The 24,641-nt window shown below is 43.0% G+C and overlaps 1 protein-coding gene across 2 annotated transcripts in view; it reads right to left on the reverse strand.

Moving 5' to 3' along the window:
• Positions 1 to 3,871, reverse strand: part of fbln1 (fibulin 1) — a 204,092-nt gene extending 200,221 nt beyond the window's left edge. Inside the window, exon 1 of one of the 2 annotated variants that reach the window (XM_080190885.1) lies at positions 3,503 to 3,868. In XM_080190885.1, coding sequence (XP_080047011.1) covers positions 3,503 to 3,563 — 61 coding nt within the window. In that variant the 5' untranslated portion in view covers positions 3,564 to 3,868. Of the gene's footprint in view, positions 1 to 3,502 lie in introns of both variants that reach the window. The other variant, XM_080190886.1, reaches the window with a different exon arrangement.
• Between the last annotated feature and the right edge of the window lie 20,770 nt (positions 3,872 to 24,641).

The following is a 24,641-nucleotide window of genomic DNA, read 5'->3' on the forward strand; positions in this document are numbered from 1 at the left end:
GTCTTTGGAATTCAATCTGTAAACAATCATTGAAAACTTCTCCCTTCCTGTTATAATTGTAAAACCGTGAAAAAGAACCATAAACTTATAAAACGTTGCACTGCTGTAATAAATTGCTATAACGAAGAGCTCTTGTTACAGTTCATATGATTATCATCAGATTATGCTGTACAATTGGCAACACAAGGACTGTAACTGGAGAAGACAGTCTGAACCAAAATTGCATTGCACAATCATATGCATCTGGCTTTAATTATTAGAAAACAGACTTAAAAGGATTTCAACAATGTGTACACATATTTTAATTGTCACAAAACTGGAATAGTTACTCCTATAAGAAATATATAAATCAATACTTCAATGAACTTGCTGAAGTTTCTTTTTTTAATTTCCTATTTCTTTTCAACATTGATAATAAAGCTCTGTGACATTCCAGCAAATCCCTGTCATAAGTCTGATGAATCAAGTCAAAGGGCCATCAATTAGTTCTGGATCTGGAAAAATATACTCTGGTATTCTCTACATCCTGCCATGGTGCCTTGTGAGTATATAGTCTTTGCTCAACTCCAACAAAGATACCAGCACAACAAGGGGTGTCACCATCAGAGGGGAGTCTCAGGCCACGAGTTTCCTCACCCCTGGCCCAACAGGAAAAAAGCACCCTGGGTGGAGCAGACTTAACAGCTGCTGAATACTGAAAGTGGAGACAGCTGAGGGTCATTGTGTCGAGTGTAAATGTTTCACTCCTTCAATACAAAAAAGCCAATGGGGCTCTGCTAGTTCCTTACTAGCCCTGCAAATGCCTCTCCACCAGATACTGAGCACTAAACCACAATATTTTAGACAGGATTGGTAGGAGGTTTCCCAAGGTGAGATCTTGGTGATGGGTGCCAAGCCAAATTATGCTAGGAGGGTGACTTCCACTAATCACACAAACTTCAGCAAAGATCAAGTCACCTTCAGATGCATCTCAACACATATCAACAAGTGGGTACCATGTGCGAATGCAAAAGCAGGCATTTTTTCCACTCCTAACCAGTTCTATGGCACTAGAGATCTAATATCCATTTAAAAAAGATAGTCATCGCATTTTATTGACCCACTCACCTGCAAACCTGGAGCATAAAATTCTGCCTAATGTTTAACTTTCTTTAGATATAGGTCTTTTGATTTGTATTTCTTAATTTGGTGGAAGTTTATAAGCACTTTTTAAAATGTTTGCAAAACAATTGCACTCTCATTTCCTACTGGTAGGATAAGCATTCATCCAGTATTTTTTTTGTTTTTATTCCAATTAAATCAAATCCGATTCAGAGTCTCAACAAGTTGAGACATTCCCGATTCAAGCTGACAAGACAGGGCTCTCACCTCCTGTCTTGATCTACGTGATCCAAGCTCATTGGAGTAGGCTAGCTCCTCCTCCAAGGCTTGATCTCATTTGCACCTTAGCCAAAAGGCCGAGATGCCGCTTTTAAAAATTGCTTCAAATGAAGCTAAACTGTAACCTAATAACTTCAACAAAGCACACCATGTTGATACAACTCTTGACCTTAGCCAAACCCAAGGTTCAGAAAAAGTTGGGACAGAATAATCAGTGCATCTGACCGCACCTGGGGCTGGTTACAGAAACTTGCTATTCCCCCAGTGTATGAAGTTAGACATTTTATTAATGCCACATGGGGTTAACAGATGACTATAGGAACTGTGTAGGTTATTCACTCCCTCATACTTGTCATTTTCCTCATTCCATATTGACATTATGCCAGATATCTATCAACTCCAAAATTCCATATTCCTCAGTTCCCTGATCTAATAATAACCTATCAACTGATTATTCTTGAAAATCAATAGATCAAACATTCATAGCATTTTGAAGAAATTCTAAATTTCCTTTACCCTGTGAAAAAAAGTTTCCCAATTTGATTTCAACTGAACAAACTCCAAATATAAAATCATATTCCCATTTATTGTATTTCTCATCAGAGGGAATAATTTCTCAGCATTTTGCCTATTGATTCATTTTATCATCTGAAACACTTCAGTAACATTGCCCTTTAACTTTCAACAATCAAGAAAATAAAAACTAAAGGCTGAAGACAACGGACCTTTGAACAGCTCATTGCATTTTACCGCCCCACTTCTGCCCCGACAGGGTTACTATATCTTTCTTGATCCCCACAAGTCAGCACAATGCTCAAGGATCTGATCACAGCTTTGTACAGTTGAAGCATGATTTACTCATTTTTGTATTCTTTGCTGTGTAATCCAAGGGAAACATTAGCTTTTCCATTACACACTGACAGCATTAACACTTTTGACAGTGTGTTGCTTTACAGGCTTGATAGAGCTGTAGAGGCAAAGAGCTTTATAGGTAATGCAGCTTTCCAGGTATTATAGTTACAAGGGGCAAAAGGCTTTACAAATAAATTAAGTATAAAGGCAAATGGCTTGTACGCATTATGGCTATAGGGGGCAAACAGTTTGCACAACAATATAACTATGGGGTTCAAACAGCTTTCCGGGCAATAAAGCTACAGGGGACAAAAACAGCTTTACGGGCTATGAGGCAAACAGATTACAGGCAATATAAATACAGGGACAAACAGCTCTCCTGGCGATATAGCTACAGGATAGGGGGGAGGGTGGGAACAGTCTTACAGGCAACACAGAAAAGGCAAACCACTTTACAACTCAATATATACAGCCACAGGGAGAAAATAAACAAAACAAGAAATACTGGTTCAGCTCGTAAATAGCTTTATACAGATTTACAACAGGCCTGGCCTTGCAGCCTTTGTTTTACAGTTGTTAAATGGGTTACAGCATTATCACGTAGAGCTCTGCAAGTAGACAGAATTCTTAGAAAGCGTGACAAATCTTGTACAACACAGCTTATCATTTCAACATATCATAAGGCAACCAATAGATTTTTTATATTCTACAAAGCATGGTTTTTACATCTTTAAAAAGATACTCATGGTATTTGCAAAACATACAGGTTATTTTACAGGCATATTTACTTTTTGTTAAATTAGATCCCAACCTAAGGCACATGGCAACGTTCTGAGGGAAGTTTATTGAGTTTTCAAAAATTTTAAGAAGCAGTACCCAGATAAGCAAACTTTAATGATGCATTAACCAACTGATATGTAAAAGCTCATGCAGAGTGTACTTATATAGGGGTTCCAATAAACCTGACTTGTATCCTGAAATCAGCTCAAAAGCTGAAGAAATAGTCACAAATTATCACCTGTAGAAAATCCTAAAGTTTAAATAGGTTGAGTTCATTGCCTAGTCAGAAAAAAGTATAATTTTAAATTAATTAATGCTTAGAAGTATCAAAACACTCCTTGATATATTTTCTCCAGAAGAATTTGATTATCTATGTCCTTTTTAAATAGGTAACAAAGGAGCTCTGTTTTTTTTAACGGCTTGTAGCCAGCAAGCATAGTTCCAGACAGCAGAGTCATGATCGTACATGTTGCAATACATTCTATCTTACCTTGTAGACTGAACAGCAACAGACTGAGCAACATTATTGAGATTCGTGCTGGGAGATCCATCAGCCAGGAAACCTAGAAAAAAGCTTCCTGTTACAGTCTTCAACAAAAGCACTGAATTCTGTTCTCTTACTCAAAAGCCTTTTCTCTACTTAGTTTCCTCTGTCCCTTCGTTCCTTCGCTTTCTCCTGCCGTCCTGACTGAAGCTGCCTTTGACCACAACTCTTTTATAAAACAAACCACAGGGTTTACTTTGAAGGTCTGGGTCTTTCCAAAAGAGATTCCTTAGCAATTATCCTGACTTAAGATTTCTGGCCAAACACCCTGAGGGGATCTCTGCCAGGGAGGTGGGAGTTGTAGGCCTTCACTGCAGCACTGCTCCTGCTGTACTTAATTCACCAACAAGTTTCTTAACTCGCGTCTTTAACCCTGAGAGTAACAGTTTATGTGGATGTCAAATTTCAAAATAATCAGCCAGGAAAACCTACAATAAAAAAGCTTTCCTTTAATTTTGTCAAATTATAGAGGCAAAGCTGTATAATTTAAAGATCTGTTGGTAAACAACTGATATGAAATTCTACATTATGTGCAGGCGCAGTGACAGATGTCATGAAGAGCTATTACTGATTACTGTTTCAACTCTACTGATAATTTGGCTAACAAAATTAATCATCCCAAATGTGTCACTGAGCCACAAAAGTGTCCTAACTTTAGTGACTGAGTTAGCTGAGCTCAGTCATGGAAGCAGTAGAATTGACACAATAGATTTTATCACCTCTGCCAAAGAAGAAATAAAAACATTAAGAAGTCTCACAACACCAGGTTTAACAAACCTGGTGAAATAAACAAAGGAGAAATAAAGTCAATCTGTGCTTTCACTCACTACTATCCAGTGACTTCAGTAAATGTACAGATCTCAGACCCAGGTCAGACTATGGTAAATCTTGTCCATCTTCACAAACAAAAACTGACCACTGGAGTGTGATCATAGAATCATACAGTAAGAGGCCATGCAGTCCATCATGTCTTTGCCAGCCCTTTGAAAGAGTTAGCTACTCTCTTGCCCTGCAAACGGACCGGATGGAATGCATCCAAGGGTTCTGAAAGAAATGACGGAGGTGATAGTGGATGCCTTGGTGGTTATTTTCCAAACGTCACTGGATTCCGGGGAAGTGCCGGAAGATTGGAAAGCGGCTAATGTTACGCCGTTGTTTAAGAAGGGTGCCAGGCAAAAGGCGGGGAATTATAGGCCGGTTAGTTTAACGTCTGTTGTAGGTAAAATGTTAGAATCCATCATCAAGGAGGAAATAGCGAGGCATCTTGAGGGGAATTGCTTGATACAGCAGACGCAGCACGGTTTCGTTAAGGGGAAGTCATGTCTGACAAATTTATTGGAGTTCTATGAGGATGTGTCCAGGGCGGTGGATAGAGGAGAGCCGGTGGATGTGGTCTTTCTTGATTTTCAGAAGGCATTTGACAAGGTACCTCACAAGAGGTTATTGCAGAAGGTAAGGGGGCATGGAGTTGGGGATAGGGTGTTAGCGTGGATAGAGGATTGGTTGTCAAATAGGAGGCAGAGAGTGGGGGTCAATGGGTGCTATTCGGATTGGCGGATGGTGACTATTGGAGTGCCCCAGGGGTCGGTGCTGGGGCCTCAGCTATTTACCATTTATATAGATGATCTGGAGGAGGGAACCGAGTGTATGGTGTCGAAATTTGCTGATGACACCAAGATTGGTGGAACGGCAAATTGCACGGAGGGTGTGGAGAGTCTGCAGAAGGATCTAGATAGGCTGGGCGAATGGGCCAGGAACTGGCAAATGGAATTTAATGTTGGCAAGTGCGAGGTGGTCCACTTTGGTAGGAATAATGGTAGGAAGGACTATTACTTACGTGGCAAAAAACTGCAGCAGGCGATGGTGCAGAGGGACCTCGGGGTCCTTGTGCATGAGTCGCAAAAACCCAGCCTGCAGGTGCAGCAGGTGGTCAGGAAGGCTAATGGGATGCTGGCCTTCATAGCGAGGGGGATTGAATATAAAAGTAGGGAGGTCTTGCTGCGGCTGTATAGGGCATTGGCGAGGCCGCAGCTGGAGTATTGTGTGCAGTTTTGGTCGCCGTACTTACGCAAGGATATTTTGGCCTTGGAGGGAGTGCAGAGGAGGTTTACTAGGCTGATACCGGAGTTGAGGGGGTTGAGCTATGAGGAGAGGCTGAATAAACTAGGCTTGTACTCATTAGAGTTTAGAAGAATGAGGGGAGATCTCATTGACACATATAAGATGATGAATGGGATGGATAGGATAGAGGTGGAGAGACTCTTCCTGCTCAGAAAGGACAGTAGGACTAGGGGGCACAGCCTCAAGATAAAGGGGGGGCGGATTAGAACGGAGTTGAGGAGGAACTTCTTCACTCAAAGGGTGGTGAATCTCTGGAATTCTCTGTCCGTTGAGGTGGTGGAGGCTGCCTCGCTAAATATTTTTAAGACGCGGGTTGATGGGTTTTTGATAAGTGAGGGGATTAAGGTTTATGGGGAGAGGGCGGGAATGTGGAACTGAGCCACGACAGATCAGCCATGATCTTATTGAATGGTGGGGCAGGCTCGAGGGGCTAGATGGCCTACTCCTGCTCCTATTTCTTAAGTTCTTATGTTCAAACCTTTTCTTTTTAATTATATATCCAGCCCCCTTTTAAGTGACCACTGAACCTGGATCCCCAACCCTTTCAAGCAATGCATTCTAGATCTCGTAACAATTATTGAGTAAAATTAACTCTCTTCAACCCCCACCAGATTCTTTTGAAATTATCTTAAATCTGTGCCCCTTGGTTAGTAAATGTCCTGATGTGGAGATGCCAGCGTTGGACTGGGGTAAGCACAGTAATAAGTCTCACAACACCAGGTTAAGTCTTTACACCTGGTGTTGTGAGACTTCTTACTGTACTAAATGTCCTGCCTTTGGAAACAGTTTCTCCCAATTTTTTTTTTCTTTTTGCTCATGGAACATGGTTGCTGCTGACTGGACCAGTATTTATTTCCATCCCTTATTGTCCTTGAGGGGACAGTTAAGAGTCAACCACATTTCTGTGGATGTGTGCTTCAACCCTCACATCATTTACATTCCCATCCATGTGGAAAATCCATGTCCACAGTCTTTGCCTATGGGGACACAAAGATGATAAGAGTGAGAGGGTGCCTGGCCAGGATGGGGGCTGATAGCTTGTGGCATGTGTGGGCATAGGGCCTGGCCAATCAGGTGTGTAATGTGGAATTCTGGGGGATGTGGGGGGGCTGTTCTGAGGAGGATTTTGTTTGAGAATGTTGAAAAGTGATGCTAAGGGATTGAGGGGGCTTAAGGTGAGATGGCAGAAGTTAGGGACAAGAGTGATGCCAGGGGCAGGGAAGCAGGCACTCACCCTTCAAAGCAGGTTGTTCATTTTCTCGTGGCATTGCATGCCCAGCTTCCTGGTAAAACTCCTCATGCTATTTCCTCAGCCACCACTTCCCATGCCTCCGCTACCTCAGCTGATTGCAACCTCATGCCAATTCTCAAGAAGAAAGTTTTTCTCCTTTCCTCCACAGCTTCCAGCAATCTCTCCAGTTGTGACTTGAGAAATTTGGGTGCTGATCTTCTCCCTGTCGTATTACTGGCTGAAGTGAGAGTGCTGCTGAAGGGAGTGCTGGAATACTGCTCCCTCTTGTAGAAGGCTAACAGCTGAATCTCGACTGCTGTGAATTAGGCACCAGGCATCAGGAAGTCAGCGTGAAAGACATTCGGAGAGAACTGAATTGCAAGTACTGATCGCTGGTAGCACCAGCAGTAAACATTTCTGCTTTCCTTTTGGTGTGGGCACTTAGGGGAATTTGAATTATAAGTGTGTGAGGGTATGGGAACGGGCTCAGGTGAGATGCTCTTTTGGAGAGTCAGTGCAGATTTGAAGGGCAGAATGGTCATCTTCTGTATTATAAGGATTCTATGGTATTAAGTAAGGATGGTATTTCCATACTGCATGCCATTTTCTACACATACTAGTATTGAGAAACCACAATAACAGTCTCTATGTCACACGTACTACATTATGGAGATGTGCACAGACATACAACCATTGTGGCTTCTTTTGGTACCGGCTAATTCTTCATCCTTCTCCATTCTAGTTTCACATTAAATTGATAAGTGAATAGCAGAAGCAGCAAGAGCAGTGATCGTTATCCATCTGGCATCAAATTTGTATTTTTGATATGTCTTTATTTTCAAACCCTCAATCCATCCTCAACACAAGTGCCCTGCAAGGCTGTGTCCTCAGTCCCTTTCTATGCTCCTTATACACTTACAACTGCGAGGTCAAATCCCCCTCCAACTTGATTTTCAAGTTTGCTGAGGACATCACCGTACTGAGTCGGATGATCAAACAATGATGAGATACAGTACAGAAAAGAGATAAAGAATCTGGTGAACTGGTACGATGACAATAATCTCTCCCTCAATATCAGTAAAACGTAGGAGATAGTCATCTAGATAAGGGGGGGGGGGGCGCAGTTTAGATCGGAGTTGAGGAGGAACTTGTTTACTCAAAGGGTGGTGAATCTCTGGAATTCTCTGCCCGTTGAAGTGGTGGAGGCTACCTCGCTAAATATATTTAAGACACGGGTAGATAGGTTTTTGATAGACAAGGGAATTAAGGGTTATGGGGAGAAAGCGGGAAAGTGGAACTGATCCACTTCAGATCAGCCATGATCTTATTGAATGGCGGGACAGGCTCGAAGGGCTGGATGGCCTACTCCTGCTCCTATTTCTTATGTTCTTATCTACTTCAAGAAGTGTAGTGGAGGATATGCCCCTGTCAATGTCAATGGAGGTGAAGTAGAAATGGTCAAAAGCTTCAAGTTTTTAGGTACCCAGATCACCAACAACCTGTCCTGGTCCCTCCACACTGATGCCATAGTTAAGAAATCTCGCCAACGCCTCCACTTTCGCAGGAGACTAAGGAAATTCGGCATGTCCACTACAATTCTACCAATTTTTACAGGTGTACCACAGAAAGCATACTTTCTGGTTATATCACAGCTTGGTATGGTTCCTGCTCCAACCAAGACCACAAGAAACTACAAAGCGTTGTGAATGTAGCCCAGTTGATCACACAAACCAGCCTCCCATCCATTGACTCCGCCTACACTTCCCACCTGCCTCGGAAAAGTAGCTAGCATAATCAAGGACCTACGCACCCCGAACATACTCTTTTCCACCTTCTTCTGTCAGGAAAAAGGTACAAAAGTGAGATCACGTACCAACCAACTCAAAACAGCTTCTTTCCTGCTGCCATCAGACTTCTGAATGGACCTATCTCATATCAAGCTGATCTTTCTCTATACCCTAGCTATCACGGTAACTCTACTTTATGCACCCTCTCCTTTCCTTCCCCTCATGTACTCTATAAACGGTATCCTTTGTCTGTATAGCATGCAAGAAACAATATTTTTCACTATATACCAATACACATGACAATGATAAATCAAATCCTAAAATTAGCTCCATGGCTATTTTGGGGATTACACTTGCCCTTATTTTTTCTACTTTACCTGAGGATTTCCAAAGCATAACCTTTTTAATATATTGAACTTGTTCTCTACACAAAAGATAACGCTCAGTGATTTTTTTTGTTTTAGTATTAAATAATGATACTTTCATTTCAAGTTATGGGATGTTAGTTAGAATCCCTACAGTGCAGAAGGAGGCCATTCAGCCCATCAAGTCTGTACCAACAACAATCCCACCCAGGCCTTATCCACCTCACACATTTATCATGCTAATCCCCCTGACACAGGGGAGAATATGTAAACTCCACATAGATAGTCACCCAAGGCCAGAATTGAACCCGGGTCCTGACGCTGTGAGGCAGCAGTGCTAACCACTGTGCCACCGTACCGCCCAAAGTTCTCAGAGTTGAAACATTTTCATGCACTTAACTGGGAACATTATCTTCAAATTTCTTATGCAATCGATAATGCCAGTACAAAAATTAAATTCGTTTTTCACATGAGCATTTATCTCGTGCCTGAATCTAGCTCTTCCATTTCAATGACCACTAGTAACAGTATCCCAGGATAGTTCACTGACTTCAGGAGAAATTTAAAAATAGGGGAAATTGCCAACCTTTCCACAATGATCTGTCACTCAAATTCACATGCATTAGGAGCACCATTCAGCTCTTAGCTGTGTGATCTCAAGCTGGCAGAAAAAGCTTATGAAGGCCAGTGCAATGTCACTTAATTACACTCAAATCAAATGCCTTCCCATCATAGTGGTGATCACAGCAAAAGCGGCTACCTATGGTGTCTCACCCACCATTGTCCTTCCAGAAAAATGCACGAGGTGAAATCAAAAATGAAATTAACCTTATCAAGCGCGGTGGGCTCGAGGAGGAGTTCTTGGAATGCTGCCGGGATAGTTTCCTTGAACATTGTGTGTTGGAGCCGATGAGGGAGCGAGCTACCTTGGATCTGGTGTTATGTAATGAGGCGGGTAGAATTAGGGACCTTGCGGTGAAGGATCCTCTTGGGGTGAGTGATCATTGTATGGTGGAGTTTCTGGTGCAGATGGAGGAGGAGGAAGTGGGTTCCTGGACACGCATCCTTTGTTTGAACAGAGGGGAGTACGGTAGGATGAGAGAAGAATTAGCGAATGTGGACTGGGGGAGCACGTTGGAAGGTAGGTCTGCTGAGGAGCAGTGGAGGATCTTTAAGGAGATCTTTCTTGGTGTTCAGCAGAAATTTATTCCGATGGTCAAAAAGGACAGTAGGAGGAGAGGTAATAAGCCGTGGATAACGAAGGAGGTGAAGGAAAGTGTTAAATTAAAAGCGGAGGCGTTTAGAGTAGCTAACAGTAGTGGGCGAGAAGAGGGTTGGGAGAGGCTTAAATGTCAACAAAGATTGACAAAGAAGTTGATAAAGAAGGGTAGGAGAAACTATGAAGCTGGGCTAGTGCTTAATATAAAAAAGGATAGCAAGAGTTTTTATAAATATATAAAAAGGAAGAGGCTGGCTAGGGTGAACGTTGGTCCCTTAGAGGATGAGAAGGGGGACTTAGTGGTAGGGGATGGGGATATGGCTGAGGTCTTGAATAACTTTTTTGTTTCTGTCTTCACGGAGGAGGACGTGAATAATTTGCCGGGTGTTAGAGATGGAAAGGTGGTAGGACTGGAGGGTCTTAATGACATTACTGTTACAAGAGAGGCGGTGCTCGACAGACTGGAGTGGCTGATTGTAGACAAGTCGCCAGGACCGGATGGAATGCATCCGAGGGTTCTGAAAGAAATGGCGGAGGTGATAATGGATGCCTTGGTGGTTATTTTCCAGACGTCGCTGGATTCCGGGGAAGTGCCGGAAGATTGGAAAACGGCTAATGTTACGCCGTTGTTTAAGAAGGGTGGCAGGCAAAAGGCGGGGAATTATAGGCCGGTTAGTTTAACATCTGTTGTAGGTAAAATGTTAGAATCCGTCATCAAGGAGGAAATAGCGAGGCATCTTGAGGGGAATTGCTTGATAGAGCAGACGCAGCACGGTTTCGTTAAAGGGAAGTCGTGTCTGACAAATTTACTGGAGTTCTATGAGGATGTGCCTAGGGCGGTGGATAGAGGAGAGCCGGTGGATGTGGTCTTTCTTGATTTTCAGAAGGCGTTTGACAAGGTACCTCACAAGAGGTTATTGCAGAAGGTCAGGGGACATGGAGTTGGGGGTAGGGTGTTATCATGGATAGAGGATTGGTTGTCAAATAGGAGGCAGAGAGTGGGGGTCAATGGGTGCTATTCGGATTGGCGGATGGTGACTAGTGGAGTACCCCAGGGGTCGGTGCTGGGGCCTCAGCTATTTACCATTTATATAGATGATCTGGAGGAGGGAACCGAGTGTATGGTGTCGAAATTTGCTGATGACACCAAGATTGGTGGAACGGCAAATTGTGCGAAGGGTGTGGAGAGTCTACAGAAGGATCTAGATGGGCTGGGCGAATGGGCCAGGAACTGGCAAATGGAATTTAATGTTGGCAAGTGCGAGGTGGTCCACTTTGGTAGGAATAATGGTAGGAAGGATTATTACTTACTTGGAGAAAAACTGCAGCAGGCGACGGTGCAGAGGGACATCGGGGTCCTTGTGCATGAGTCGCAAAAACCCAGCTTGCAGGTGCAGCAGGTGGTCAGGAAGGCGAATGGGATGCTGGCCTTCATAGCGAGAGGGATTGAATATTAAAGTAGGGAGGTCTTGCTGCGGCTGTATAGGGCATTGGTGAGGCCGCAGCTGGAGTACTGTGTGCAGTTTTGGGTGCTGTACTTACGCAAGGATATTTTGGCCTTGGAGGGAGTGCAGAGGAGGTTTACTAGGCTGATGCCGGAGTTGAGGGGGTTGAGCTATGAGGAGAGGCTGAATAAACTAGGCTTGTACTCGTTAGAGTTTAGAAGAATGAGGGGAGATCTCATTGAGACGTATAAGATGATGAATGGGATGGATAGGATGGAGGTGGAGAGACTCTTCCCTCTCAGAAAGGATAGTAGGACTAGGGGGCACAGCCTCAAGATAAAGAGGGGGCGGTTTAGAACGGAGTTGAGGAGGAACTTCTTCACTCAAAGGGTGGTGAATCTCTGGAATTCTCTGCCCGTTGAAGTGGTGGAGGCTACCTTGCTAAATATTTTTAAGATGCGGGTTGATGGGTTTTTGATAAGAGAGGGGATTAAGGTTTATGGGGAGAGGGCGGGAATGTGGAACTGAGCCACGACAGATCAGCCATGATCTTATTGAATGGCGGGGCAGGCTCGAAGGGCTAGATGGCCTACTCCTGCTCCTATTTCTTATGTTCTTAAGATCTTAACCAGCAACTAAAATATTGCATTTATCAAACATATCTTTAGCCTTCATTTTATAAACATTGTGCGCTTCCTATAAATGCCAGTGTATTTCACATCAGAAACTGCAACAAAGTTTCATCACAAAGTTATCATTCTGTCAGATGATACAAGCTACTATTTTATCACATTGTTCTTCCAGACTTTCTTTTTCCTATGTGGCCTATTCCATAGCAAAACAGTGACTTTTTCCTGGATTTTCAATCTTGGAGCTTTACAGCCAACCTTCACACCACCCCTCAACCCTCCTTTATTTCAGGGGTCACAAGTTTGCAATCAGAAGCAATCCTGCTTAATGTTTTCCACTCTAGTCCAAGATAACTGACATTCCTTGTAGCATAGCTACTTTCACCTGGATGAGAACAGCCATGGGACAGCACAGACTTCAGTCTAATATTAACTCTAGGTGGGAATCAGGGTGAGAGCAATGGCAGGTGGCAAACCTTCCTGAACTCAGCAGCATGAGCTTAGGGAATTTTAATTTCAAGGCCTCATTAGTTTCCCATGCAAAGGAAGAGACAGATAATTCCAATTAATCATGAAGTTTTATGAGGGCCTAAAATCAGGATATTGTGGCAGAGATAGTGTGAGGCCTTTGATCCAGAAACAGCAAGAAAATTTGTAATTTCTTCAAAATATTTGGGAAATCTGTAAAAATGTTTGAAAACGGTGGTTAAGGGTTTATATTACTTGTAAAGGGATGACTTATAATTTTGGATAGAATGAAAAACTGGTCCATGTGGCTTAGAGACCCCTGAACTGGAAGAAATACTACCTACAGGAAGAAAGTTAAAACACAGAAGCTGTGCAATACACAATCAAGAAGAAAAGGAGGAGTTGAAGAGTGAAGCAAAACATGTTTAGAATTGCTGCTTCTTTCATTTCCATCTGATTGAATGCCCATGACTGACGATAATGTGCAAAAGTAAAGGTGTTACAGTACATCTATTCTGTACCGTGACTGATGGAAGTTGAGAGTTTAGAAGATTCAAAGAAAAAGTGCACCAGAGAGGGGAGGTTGCATGAGTGAAGCTTGTTTACCTTCAGTAACTCAGCTCCTGACTACCCAAAGCCTTTCAACCAACGATAAGGCAAAAGTCAGGAGTGTAATGGAGTACTTTTCACTTGCCTGGATAAGTGCAGCTCTAATAGCACAAGAAGCTTGACACCATCCAGGACAAAGCAGCCTGCTTGATTGCCATACCTTCCACAAGCATTCAATCCCTCCACCATTGATAAACAGCGGTAGCTGTTTGTACCATCTAGAAGATGCACTGCAGGAATTCACCAACACTCCTTACATAGTTCAAAACCCTACCTAAGTTTTTCCAAACCCTACAACCCCTACCATCTAGAAGAACAAGAACAGCAGATACTGGAAAACACCACCATCTGGAAGTTCCCTTCCAAGTCACTCACTATCCTGACTTGGAAGTATATTGCCATTCCTTCACTGTCACTCGGTCAAAAACCTAGAATTCCCTCCTTAACAGCACTATGGGTGTACCTGCATCTCAGGGATGGCTGTGGTTCAAGAAGGCAGTTCAGCATCTGTTATGTAGTAGCACTCAAGGCATCATCAAGACACTTAAAACTTCATTAGGGAAATAAAGGTATTTATTGAATCAGGGAAACTATATACAGGGGTTTGCAGTCCTAGGCTACCTTGAGCAGCAGTCCCCAGTTGCTCCAGTCTTTACATGTATACTACATTGTTTCAAGACATATTCTGCCTGAGTGGACTCCACCCTCTGTGGTGATCACTCACTCTCAGTTCCCATTAGTCCCTCAAGCCAGGTGACCCTCTTCTGCTGTGCTGTCTTAAAGAGATAGATGCCTCCATCACTACAGTACCACCTTCTGAAGGGCCAATAGGAATGGGCAATAAATGCTGACCTAGCCAGCAACTCATCCTGTAAATGAATAACAAAAAACATGGAAGCTGCTCCCTGCAGAAGATCAACTAAGTCGTAGGAAAGGGACTGGAATTTTGTTTGGAAGAACTGTGTGGCTAAAACTAAGACCATACAGATAGAGCGGACTGCCCCTAACTCTGGGAGATAGTCTTCGTTGTATCTGCTATGCCATGTATAATTTATAGTTTGTACTAACTGTGATTTTCCTGTTAATTTATGTTTAACACAAGTCACAGTCAAGTTACAAAAAATGAAATTTTGTCTAATAATTTCTTCAGTTGAAAGTTCGATAATATTGGCTATTTTTGCTTATAAATCCCCATCTGCACTTGTAACAACAGTTCAAACTTTCCTTTCTTATACATTCCTGGCTTCAGGAGGAAAGTAAGAAAAAAGACTTTCTTTTAGCTTTCTTCTACATTCAACTCCTCTTCCTACAACTATTTTCTCACCAAAACCACAGTTAAAATAGAAGTCATACCCTAATTATCATCATTGGAATCAGATCTGCATGTTTAAAGAACAACCCTGCTGGTTCCCAGTGGGAGATCTTCCTGTCTAATCAAAAGAGCAAGTTAAAACAGTTGGCTATGGGATCAATGCCGGAATGTGTGGATGCGCCCCATTGACAATTTTACCTGCCCACTTATTCTAGTTTAGCCAGATGGGCTTGATTTAAACCACCCTTTTGGAGTCAAGCTAGGACAAGCTGTATGACTCAATTTGGTAAAATGTCTGACAACACCAGGTTTTAGTCCAACCGATTTATTTGATAGTAAACGCACAAGCTTTCAGGTTAGTCCCTTCGTCAGGTGAATGGAGAGTTCTCCATTCACCTGACGAAGGGACTAACCCGAAAGCTTGTGCGTTTACTATCAAATAAATCGGTTGGACTAAAACCTGGTGTTGTCAGACATTTTACTGTGTTTACCCCAGTCCAACGCCGGCACATCCACATCATGACTCAATTTGGGCAGTGCTCCAACAGCTAGTGGCTTGTGCTACCAAATAAACCTGTTGGACTTTAATCTGGTATTGTGAGACTTCTTACTATATTTACCCCAGTCCAATGCCGGCATCTTCACATCATGACTCAATTATGTACACCCTTGACTAAATAACTCATCAGGGAATGCATTGTAGATTTTGAATATGTAGGATACAGGATTTTAAAAACAGTTGGGGCAATGGTAATGCTGGAAGGATTTGTTTTTTTTTGTTTTTATCATGTTTCAACTGTAGGTTCTTAGTAGGTGACATCCTTAAATCAATTATCTCCTTCAAATTAGTTTGGAAAAAGTTTTTTTTAATCTTTTATATAATGCAGCGGGTTTTGGAGATGTTGCAAAGGAGATATACTATAATGGTACCAGGGAAGAGGAACTTCAGTTGTATAGAGAGATTAGAGAAGTTAAAGTTGTTCTTCTTTTGGCAGAGAAAGTTCAAATGAGATTTAATACATGCTTTCAAAATTATGAAAGATTTTTATAGAGTAAGTAAGGAAAAAATGCTTTAACTGATGGGAGAGTTGGCAACCAGAATAAATAAATTCAAGATAATTTCCAGAAGAGTTAAAGGGGGTATGAGGAGATTTTCAGTTAGGAACTGAAAAGCACCATCTGAAAGGCTGGTGGAAACAGATTTAATAATTCCCTCAAAAGGGAATTGAATGCCCATTAAATTTTTTAAGAAGTTTTTAAAGTTTATTTATTTGTGTCACAAGTAGGCTTACATTCATACTGCAATGAGGTTATTGTGAAAATCCCCTAGTTGCCACACTCTGGCACCTGTTCGGGTACACTGACGGAGAGTTTAGCATTGCCAATACATCTAACCAGCATATCTTTAGATTGCGGGAGGAAACCGGAACACCTGGAGAAAACCCACGACGATACAGGGAGAACATGCAAATTCCACACACCCAATGTGGGAATTGAACACGGATACCTGGTGCTGTGAGGCAGCAGTGTTAACCACTGCCACCCTTGAAAAGAAATGATTACATGACTATGGAAGAAGAGTGGAGTAATGGGACTAATTGGAGCTGTCAAAGAGCTGGCACAGACACAATGGGCTGAATGGCCTCCTCCTAAGGAGTAAGATTCTAATAGACCAAAAGTCATGAATAAATTGAATGATCATGAAGAAGAGGTGAGCTATTTTCAGGCTCTATTGTTTCTTGGTTAAATGCCAAGAAATTCTACCAGTTTTTCTATTACATGCTATCTGGCCATTCACTTCAATGTGCTCCAAGCAGAACTACTCAGGCTTATGTTGATTCGCTGAAGCAGTGAATCATGGGCAGCTACTTGTGTGACCTGCATGACATTCTTCAATGGGATCAATGTAGAATACTGCATGGGCCACATAGGTGGCATCCCGGCCTGTAGCATTGCTGCTCCCAGGGAATGAATATAAATCTGGGTAATACCGGAATGAATTTCTCCCCATTATCTCCTGAAGCAATAATTTATTGTATTGGCTGAAAGAGAGAGTCTCTATGCTGAAAATGAACTGGTTTCTCAGTATGAGGATATTGAGACCTTGAGAGTTTATACCAGTGGTACACATCTTATGCAGCTATCTTGCCCACAGCTGACAACAAACAGATTTATAACTCTGATCGCCCTCCTGATTTCTAGAATAACTCATTAGAATTTCCTTGCAGATTCTCCATAATCTGGCAGATTCGCCATAACTCCATATGGCAGATTCGCTATACGTGTATTCAGAGTTTCCACTGATATAAGTTTCTGTTCAACCTTGATGTGTGATCAGTCAAACCCCCAAAGACTCCAACCTCATTAAATATTTTCCATAATGATTTATTCTTACCTCCTGCTCTGAAGATTTTCCAGAAATTAATCAGTCACATTCTTAAACGACTTTAAAGAAATTACTTTCACTACCTCCTATGAAGTCCTATTCCACAGGTCAAAAATCTGCTGGGAAAGTTAAACATCTCCAAACATCAAACAAATATAACCCTTTGTGTCTCCAGTTTGTGTGGATGGATCCTACTTTTACCTGACCTCATTAAAATAAACATGCTATCTACTTGCATCATGTTTGTGCTTTTAATAAGTTTAAGTAATGGAAAAGACTCCCTCTAAGTTTCCATTTCAAACCAATGCATCAAATCTGGTCTCGAATTTCAACTGTTTCAGATTAAGAATCATTTATATTGCCCTTCTCTGCATCTTTTCCAGAGTCATGCTTCTTCTTCATGATAGAGGACTAAAACAGGACACAATACACTGATCACCCTATCATGGCCACAACACACTGATCACTCTATCAAGGAGAGGCTGGATAGATTGGGACCTTCTTCTTTGAAGCATAGAAAGCTGAGGGGTTGATCTTATAAAGGTCTATAAAATAATGAGGGGCATAGTTCAGCTTGATAGTCAATATATTTTCCCATAGAAGAGTCTAAAATTAGAGGGCATAGGTTGAAGGTGAGAGGGGAGAGATACAAAAGGGTCCAGAGGGACAATTTTTTCACACAGAGAGTGGTGAGTGTCTGGAACAAGCTACCAGAGCTACGAGTAGAGGAGGGTACAATTTTGTCTTTTAAAAAGTATTTAGACAGTTACATGGGCAAAATGGATATAGAGGGATTAGCTTTGGGGTTTAAAAAAAGGGTACATTAGACAGTTGGGCTGAAGGGCTGGATTCCACGCTGTAAATCTCAATGCCTCTATAATCCTGCTTTTGTAACAAATCCTTTGAATAATACAAAACGGAGTCATGTTTTCTTTGGCTGTCGCAGACTGACACTGTGTATGAACCTAGAGGAAGTAGTCAGTAATCATTCCCAAAACTTTTCCCCTCCCGCTTGCCTTTAACCTATAACCCATTTAACCCTTTTATTCCAGGGCATTATCATATGTAACTATATGCATAACTTTGTACTAACCTGCAATGAATTACAAATATACTTTATTCATAAAATTTGCAAAGATATGTTACAATACAATTCAAGTTTGGGAGTATATTACAGATTAATTAGTTAAATACGGGACATGGCACATCAGGCTGCCTCACTCCACTCATAATGCAGATTACGTTTACATTCTCATTGTAGTTAAACATTCTCTGATCCCTTAATGTATTTTGACAGAAGGATCCTAAACTGTGATTTTTTTTCCCAATTTGGGCCTTTGCTCAGACTTCATTAAGCTTCAGTACATTCCTTAGTTCTGGAACTTGGAATGTCCAACACTTTGTCAATTGTGCAGCTGTTAGTAGTGGAATATCAATAAGTTTCACCTAGGCCAAACACTGTCTTTCACTGAACTGATGGTCTTCTAGTAATTGACCTTTATCTTGGTGAGTAAGCCTGGAAACAATCTGTAGAAAATAAAGTTCTGTGTTATGGAGCTGCTCAGGATGAACCTTGACAGAATCACTGCATCTTTTTAAAGTCACCCTTTGTAAACACATATTCCAGATGAAGTAATGAAGGAAAAATCACACTTTTTATTCCACTGGCGCCAAACATTAAATGCATAAAAATGGTAACCTTAAGGAGATGAATTTGTTATAAAGGCTTAATGTCACTTGACAACTTAAAAGAGAAATTGGAACAGTTGAGAGTTCAGCTTCCAAAACAAATTAAATTGTTGAGAGCTCAGCATAACAAAACCAACTAAACTGTTGAGAGCTGGCCTACCATCCTTCCCATGCCCATGGTATGAAGCTCCACCACCTTCCTGAGCCCACTAAAAGCCATCAAAAAAATGGTCAAAGAGCTCCAGGCACAAAAGCCCTTACCCTCCACTGCCAGCTGCACTGCACTGGACTCAGCTGACAGCACAGCAACTATGGGGCTAAGTGCTGAAGCTGATCTCTGCAACCCCACCCTCTGGAACGCCCTGCAGAATACAGACTGAAGTCATTGAGTGGGCTGGGGAGGGTTAAAGTTTCCACTGCACTGCTACAAGAAGACGGGTGACAGAAAGATATATTTTTCCCACTGCAGCCACTTCAAGTACCGTATGCTAAGGCACTGTGCATTCATGAAGGATCTGATGGGAAGGGCTCTTCGCACCACTGCATTTTGATACTTGTTTGAAAGTTCTGATGTGGAGGCATTCTACTAAGTGACCAATAGTCTAATATAAAAGCAAAATAGTGCAGGTGCTGGTGATCTGAAATACAAATAGGAAGTCCTGGAAAAACCCAGCAGATCTGGCAGCATCTGTAGAAAGAGAAATAAAGTTAAACTTTTGAATCCAATACAGTTTTTCTTCAGAACAAACTCCGACTGTTCAGGGAACCATCTGATAGGATTTGCTATCTTCTTTTTCTGCAGGGCCTCAAGGATGTTACTTACAGACTGTTGTCTTAACAAATTATGGTCGAAGGGGCTTTTCTGCGCAAAGCTTTCCATAGGGGACAACTAATATGATATGCTCCAACCGAATAGAGCAGTCACAGCAACATGGCAGTGCCACAGTTGTATTATTGTTGGACTAGTTGTTATCTAGAGAAACAGAACAAGATCTGGAGACCCAGCTTTAAATCCTGCCACAGCAGATAGTGAAATTTGAATTCAATGAAAATATGGAGTTAGAAGTCTAATAATGACCATGAAACTTGTCCTAAAAAACCCATCTGGTTCACTAATGTCCTTTAGAGAAGGAAATCTGCCATCCTTACCTGGTCTTTCACACCTGTGACTCCAGACCCACAGCAATGTGTTTGACTCTTAAAACATCCATTGAAAGAGCCTAACAAGTGCTTGGTAAACATTGCAGTTAGAAAAGAGGAACTGAAACCTCATGGCTAGTGGGTAAGTGATCCAACCTGTCAATCAAAGGCAGAATGTTTATAAACTTCGCAGTTAAGAATAAAGGTAACACTTAAGATGCATTCAACTGAGAAGGTAAAGAAAAACAAAGCTCCTGGTGAGTAAATTTCAACAGCTGGAATTTTATAGTCCCACCCACTATGGGACTCGGAGTGGGTGAGGGGCGAACCATGGAAACGTCCATTGACCTTGGGTGGGATTTTACGGTTTCAGGATGAGCAAGGCCATAAAATCACACCCAACCTGTCAATCAAAGCACTTCAAAGGAGCTAGACCCCTGATGTGACTCTTACAATGATAAAAAGGGAAGTCCCCACTGAAACTCAATCCCTTCTGTCAATCAAAGCACTTCAAAGACTTAGCCTTATGCGAGAAAGCAACTGGATCTCCCTGTTAAAACTGACTTGTCTTTCTATAAGAGCACTTGAAGGAGGTCATTTAACACCTGAACCTCATGATATTAATCAGGGCCAATCCCTAATGTGGAACGAGTGCTGCAGGCATGTTGAAGACACCCAGGTGTCCATAGGGCATGGATATCAAAGTGTCCAAGGTATTTCAAAGAATTTAAAGGACAGAAACAATAATGAATATCTTTACCAGAATGGTGTCTGAATTCACCATCCTGTGAGTGAACGCCACTCTTTCCAGGACAACAAGGATGTGCAGCCACTGGACCACCATTCCAAGGGAGAATCTCAAGGTCAATCCCTTCCTTCCCCCCCCCACCCCAAGCCCATTCAAATCCCAGGTCCCTTAGGGACCCTCACTCTGCAGCCTGACAGCAAAGAGGGGCACATGGGCACAGCACTCACTTCCCTTTCCCCTCAGAGTTCAAGTCACCAGGTCAGAGTGTCAGTGCAAGATTGATACTGCCAAAGGGTGGGGCCTAAAAGGGAGGGAGGTGCTGAGGGGGGCGGGATCTGATCCGACCCCATCTCGATGTCTCTTTAGTAGTGGGGGGAGGTAGTTGAGGCCACTGGCTGGGGTGAGGGTTAGGCCACCCTCATGCCCGTATGGTATTGAGGGAGTGATCCATTCTCCCCGTAAGGGGGATGGGGAAGGGGGGGATGCAGTTCTGTGCCAAGGGGTTGGGCTGCTCCCCTTGTCAGTGGGGGTCATCATGCTCGTTGTAGGGGATGGCTTGTTTCTCAGCGCTGACATTGGGGCGCCCTGATCTCTGTAAAGCCAAGCTGGCTGGAATGTTTTGCAATATTCATATTTTTAAATACTAAAAGGTAGGAGAACACATCTGACAGGCGCGGCTAACACTCTGGTTTTCCCGCTGGCAAGAGAATTTAAGAGTGCAGTCACGTGAATTGCGAACTTTATTTTAACCAAAAAGCTGAGAAGCGAACAATGATCTGTGGCAAATCTAAATCCAACTGCAAGTCACTTCCATTTCTAAAGTCAGGACGGCTTGAACGGTTGCAGAACAGAGTGCATCACAAACAGTATGCAACAGTTGCAAAATTGGTGTAAATGGGAGTTTGGGGCAAAAGTTAAAGAAACCACTGGATGTAGTGTACTTTAATTTTCAAAAAACATTCAACGAAGTGCTGCACAAGAGGTTACTTCGCAGGATTTAAAAAAAAACACAAAAGAAAACATTCTGCTACTCACCAAAACAATCGGATCCACACCTGGAACTTAACCCCCAACCAACCTCTACAGAGGGAAGCACCTCCCCCACCCACCCAGAAGCCAACATAACCAACCCAGGGATACAAACTCCTCCCCTCCAGCAACCCCAAAGAACAATTCCCCAAATCCACAGGTAATCCTCCCACCCTATATATATAAAAAACAACCAACCCTCTACCCACCCTCAACACCCTTGTCCCCGCCTAAAAAATGTTTTCCCCCAACCTAGCCTCCCCCACTAACTACCTACTACCCCTCAGAAAAAAAAACAATCTGGAGACCTACTCAGCAACAGGCACACGAAACCTCCCCAGCCAGAAAACCTAAGAAACAAGGGAGCCCTTTTCACAGAACACACATCCCACCTTGTCATCCATCCCAATCTCTTAGAACGCAACAAAAGTCCCAACCTCAGAGCCTTCTTCACCTAACATACGTCAGCTTAACAACCATCCCTTCCCAACCATCTAAAAAAAGGCAGAACCCACCCATCTGCTACCCTCTTCCCCCAGATGTACCCCACCGACACCCCTTTCTTCCCCTTTTTTTCTCACCCACTTGTCCACTATCCCTCCCACATGTCCACTAAAAAATCCTATGTACCTGACAAACAAAAGAACCCCCATTTCCCCCCCACACAATTACCTACCTGCCCTTCACACCCTATGAAAAAGACTGACATGAATAAAAATCTAATCACATCCTAAGGGGCCCAACAACAGAAAAACAGAAAGGATGAATGGGTACTATGCAAAAAGAATGGAGGCAGGCCTCTCCCCCCTTGGTCTGCTGCAAAAACCAACCATAACTCCACTCCTAAGCCACCAGCTCCTGCCCTAACCTAACAGTCCCCTTCCAATATAGACATACTCCGTTAGCAAGTGTGAGGTTATCCACTTTGGTAGAAATAATAGGAGGGATTATTATTTAAAGGGCAAAAAGTTGCAGCATGCTACAGTGCAGAGGAACCTGGGGGTCCTTGTGCACGAATCGCAAAAACTCAGTCTGCAGGTGCAGCAGGTGATCAAGAAGGCGAATGGGATGCTGGCCTTTATAGCGAGGGGGATAGAACATAAAAGCAAGGAAGTCTTGCTGCAACTGTACAGGGCACTGGTGAGGCCGCAACTGGAGTACTGTGTGCAGTTTTGGTTGCCGCATTTGCGAAAGGATATATCGGCCTTGGAGGGAGTGCAGAGAAGGTTCACTCGGCTGATACCGGAGATGAGGGGGGGTTAGCCTATGAGGAGAGATTGAATAGACTCGGTCTGTACTCGTTGGAATTTAGAAGGCTGAGGGGGGACCTTATAGAGACTTACAAGATAATGAAGGGGATAGATATGGTAGAGGTAGAGAGATTCTTTCCGCTTAGAAAGGATAGCAGAACTAGAGGGCACAGCCTCAAAATATGTGGGGGGGGGACAGTTTAGATTGGAGTTGAGAAGGAACTTCTTCACTCAAAGGGTAGTGAGTCTCTGGAATTCTCTGCTCATTGAAGTGGTGGAAGTTACCTCACTGAATATATTTAAGTCACGGGTAGACAGGTTTCTGATAGACAAGGGAATTAAGGGTTATGGGGAGAAAGCGGGAAAGTGGAACTGATCCACTTCAGATCAGCCATGATCTTATTGAATGGTGGGGCAGGCTCGAAGGGCTAAATGGCCTGCTCCTGCTCCCATTTCTTATGTTCTTATTCCCCTACATAAAGTTGTTTTTCTGCCAGGCCACACATCCCGAATCCCAACCCGCATCCTCCTCTTGCTCTCTCCCACACACAAAGGGCCCTATTTTACCATTTTAATTCTGAGTGCTGGGCAGACTTGAAACTGGGAGCGTTTCAGATCCAATTTTTAGACCTGTTCTCAGGCACCCCCATATGCACACTGCCTAAAAAAAAGCAGCAATTCTGAATCACACTGCAGAAGCCTGTGGGCAGGGCTTTTCGCACCTGAAACACTGCAGCTCCAATTGATGCCTTCAACTGTGCATGTGCAGTTTAAAAAAGAGATACACTCCCCTGCCACATCGCTCCCAGGCCGGATAATGTCTCCCCTCTGGCCCCCACAGACATTGCGCTATTGTCAAAACATTGTTGACCCCCTTATCCTCCCACCCCTTTGTTACCCAGTCCAATCGCAGTCCTCTGCCCCTCTTCCCCCCCACCGATCGAATGGCGTGGCAGTGGATCGCCCCTGCCCCTGCCCTCCCAACAGAGAGCCATCTGACCTACCTCCCTTCCCCCGCCAACCAAACAGTGATTTGACCTTCCCTCCCACCCACCACCGATCTGTGTCAGAGAGCCACCGGAAGCTCTGAACTTACTTCCTCAGAAGCCCGAATCAGACCTTTGTGGACCATATCTGTTTTGCGCCAAATCTGAACAGGTGAACATGGTGGTAAAGGGTGAAGTGCCAGTAAGTTTGGGCGTTCAGTCCATTAAGTCAATTTAAATGTGTGCAAATGAATTTAAATTGACTTAATTGACGAAACGGGCACAACTTGATGATGAAATTGGGCCCAAACTTTAACATTGCAACACAAAGACAATCTCCCCCACCTGCTCCCAAGAAGACTCTGAAAAAACAAAGGACAGAGGGAAGTAAATGAAACCAATAGAAAATATGACAGTCACTACATTGAAGGGAACACACTACAAAGGACTAAAGGAAGGGCCAAAAAGAAAAGGAGCAGAAGGAAAGTTGAACATACCCCTCCACTACTCAACACTATTTTGGGGCCACACCACACCCACCCTCAATGATCCAAAGCCAACAGAAAAAGGGAGAAAAAGGGAGAAAAAGGGAAGAAGGGCAAGAAGCCAAAGGAAAACAATGAAGAGAATATCCTGCTACTCATTAAAACAAATGGCTCCACATCTGGAAT

The sequence above is a fragment of the Carcharhinus amblyrhynchos genome, chromosome 6 (assembly GCF_965287045.1).
Source record: "Carcharhinus amblyrhynchos chromosome 6, sCarAmb.v2.hapA, whole genome shotgun sequence".
Taxonomy (NCBI): Eukaryota; Metazoa; Chordata; class Chondrichthyes; order Carcharhiniformes; family Carcharhinidae; genus Carcharhinus; species Carcharhinus amblyrhynchos.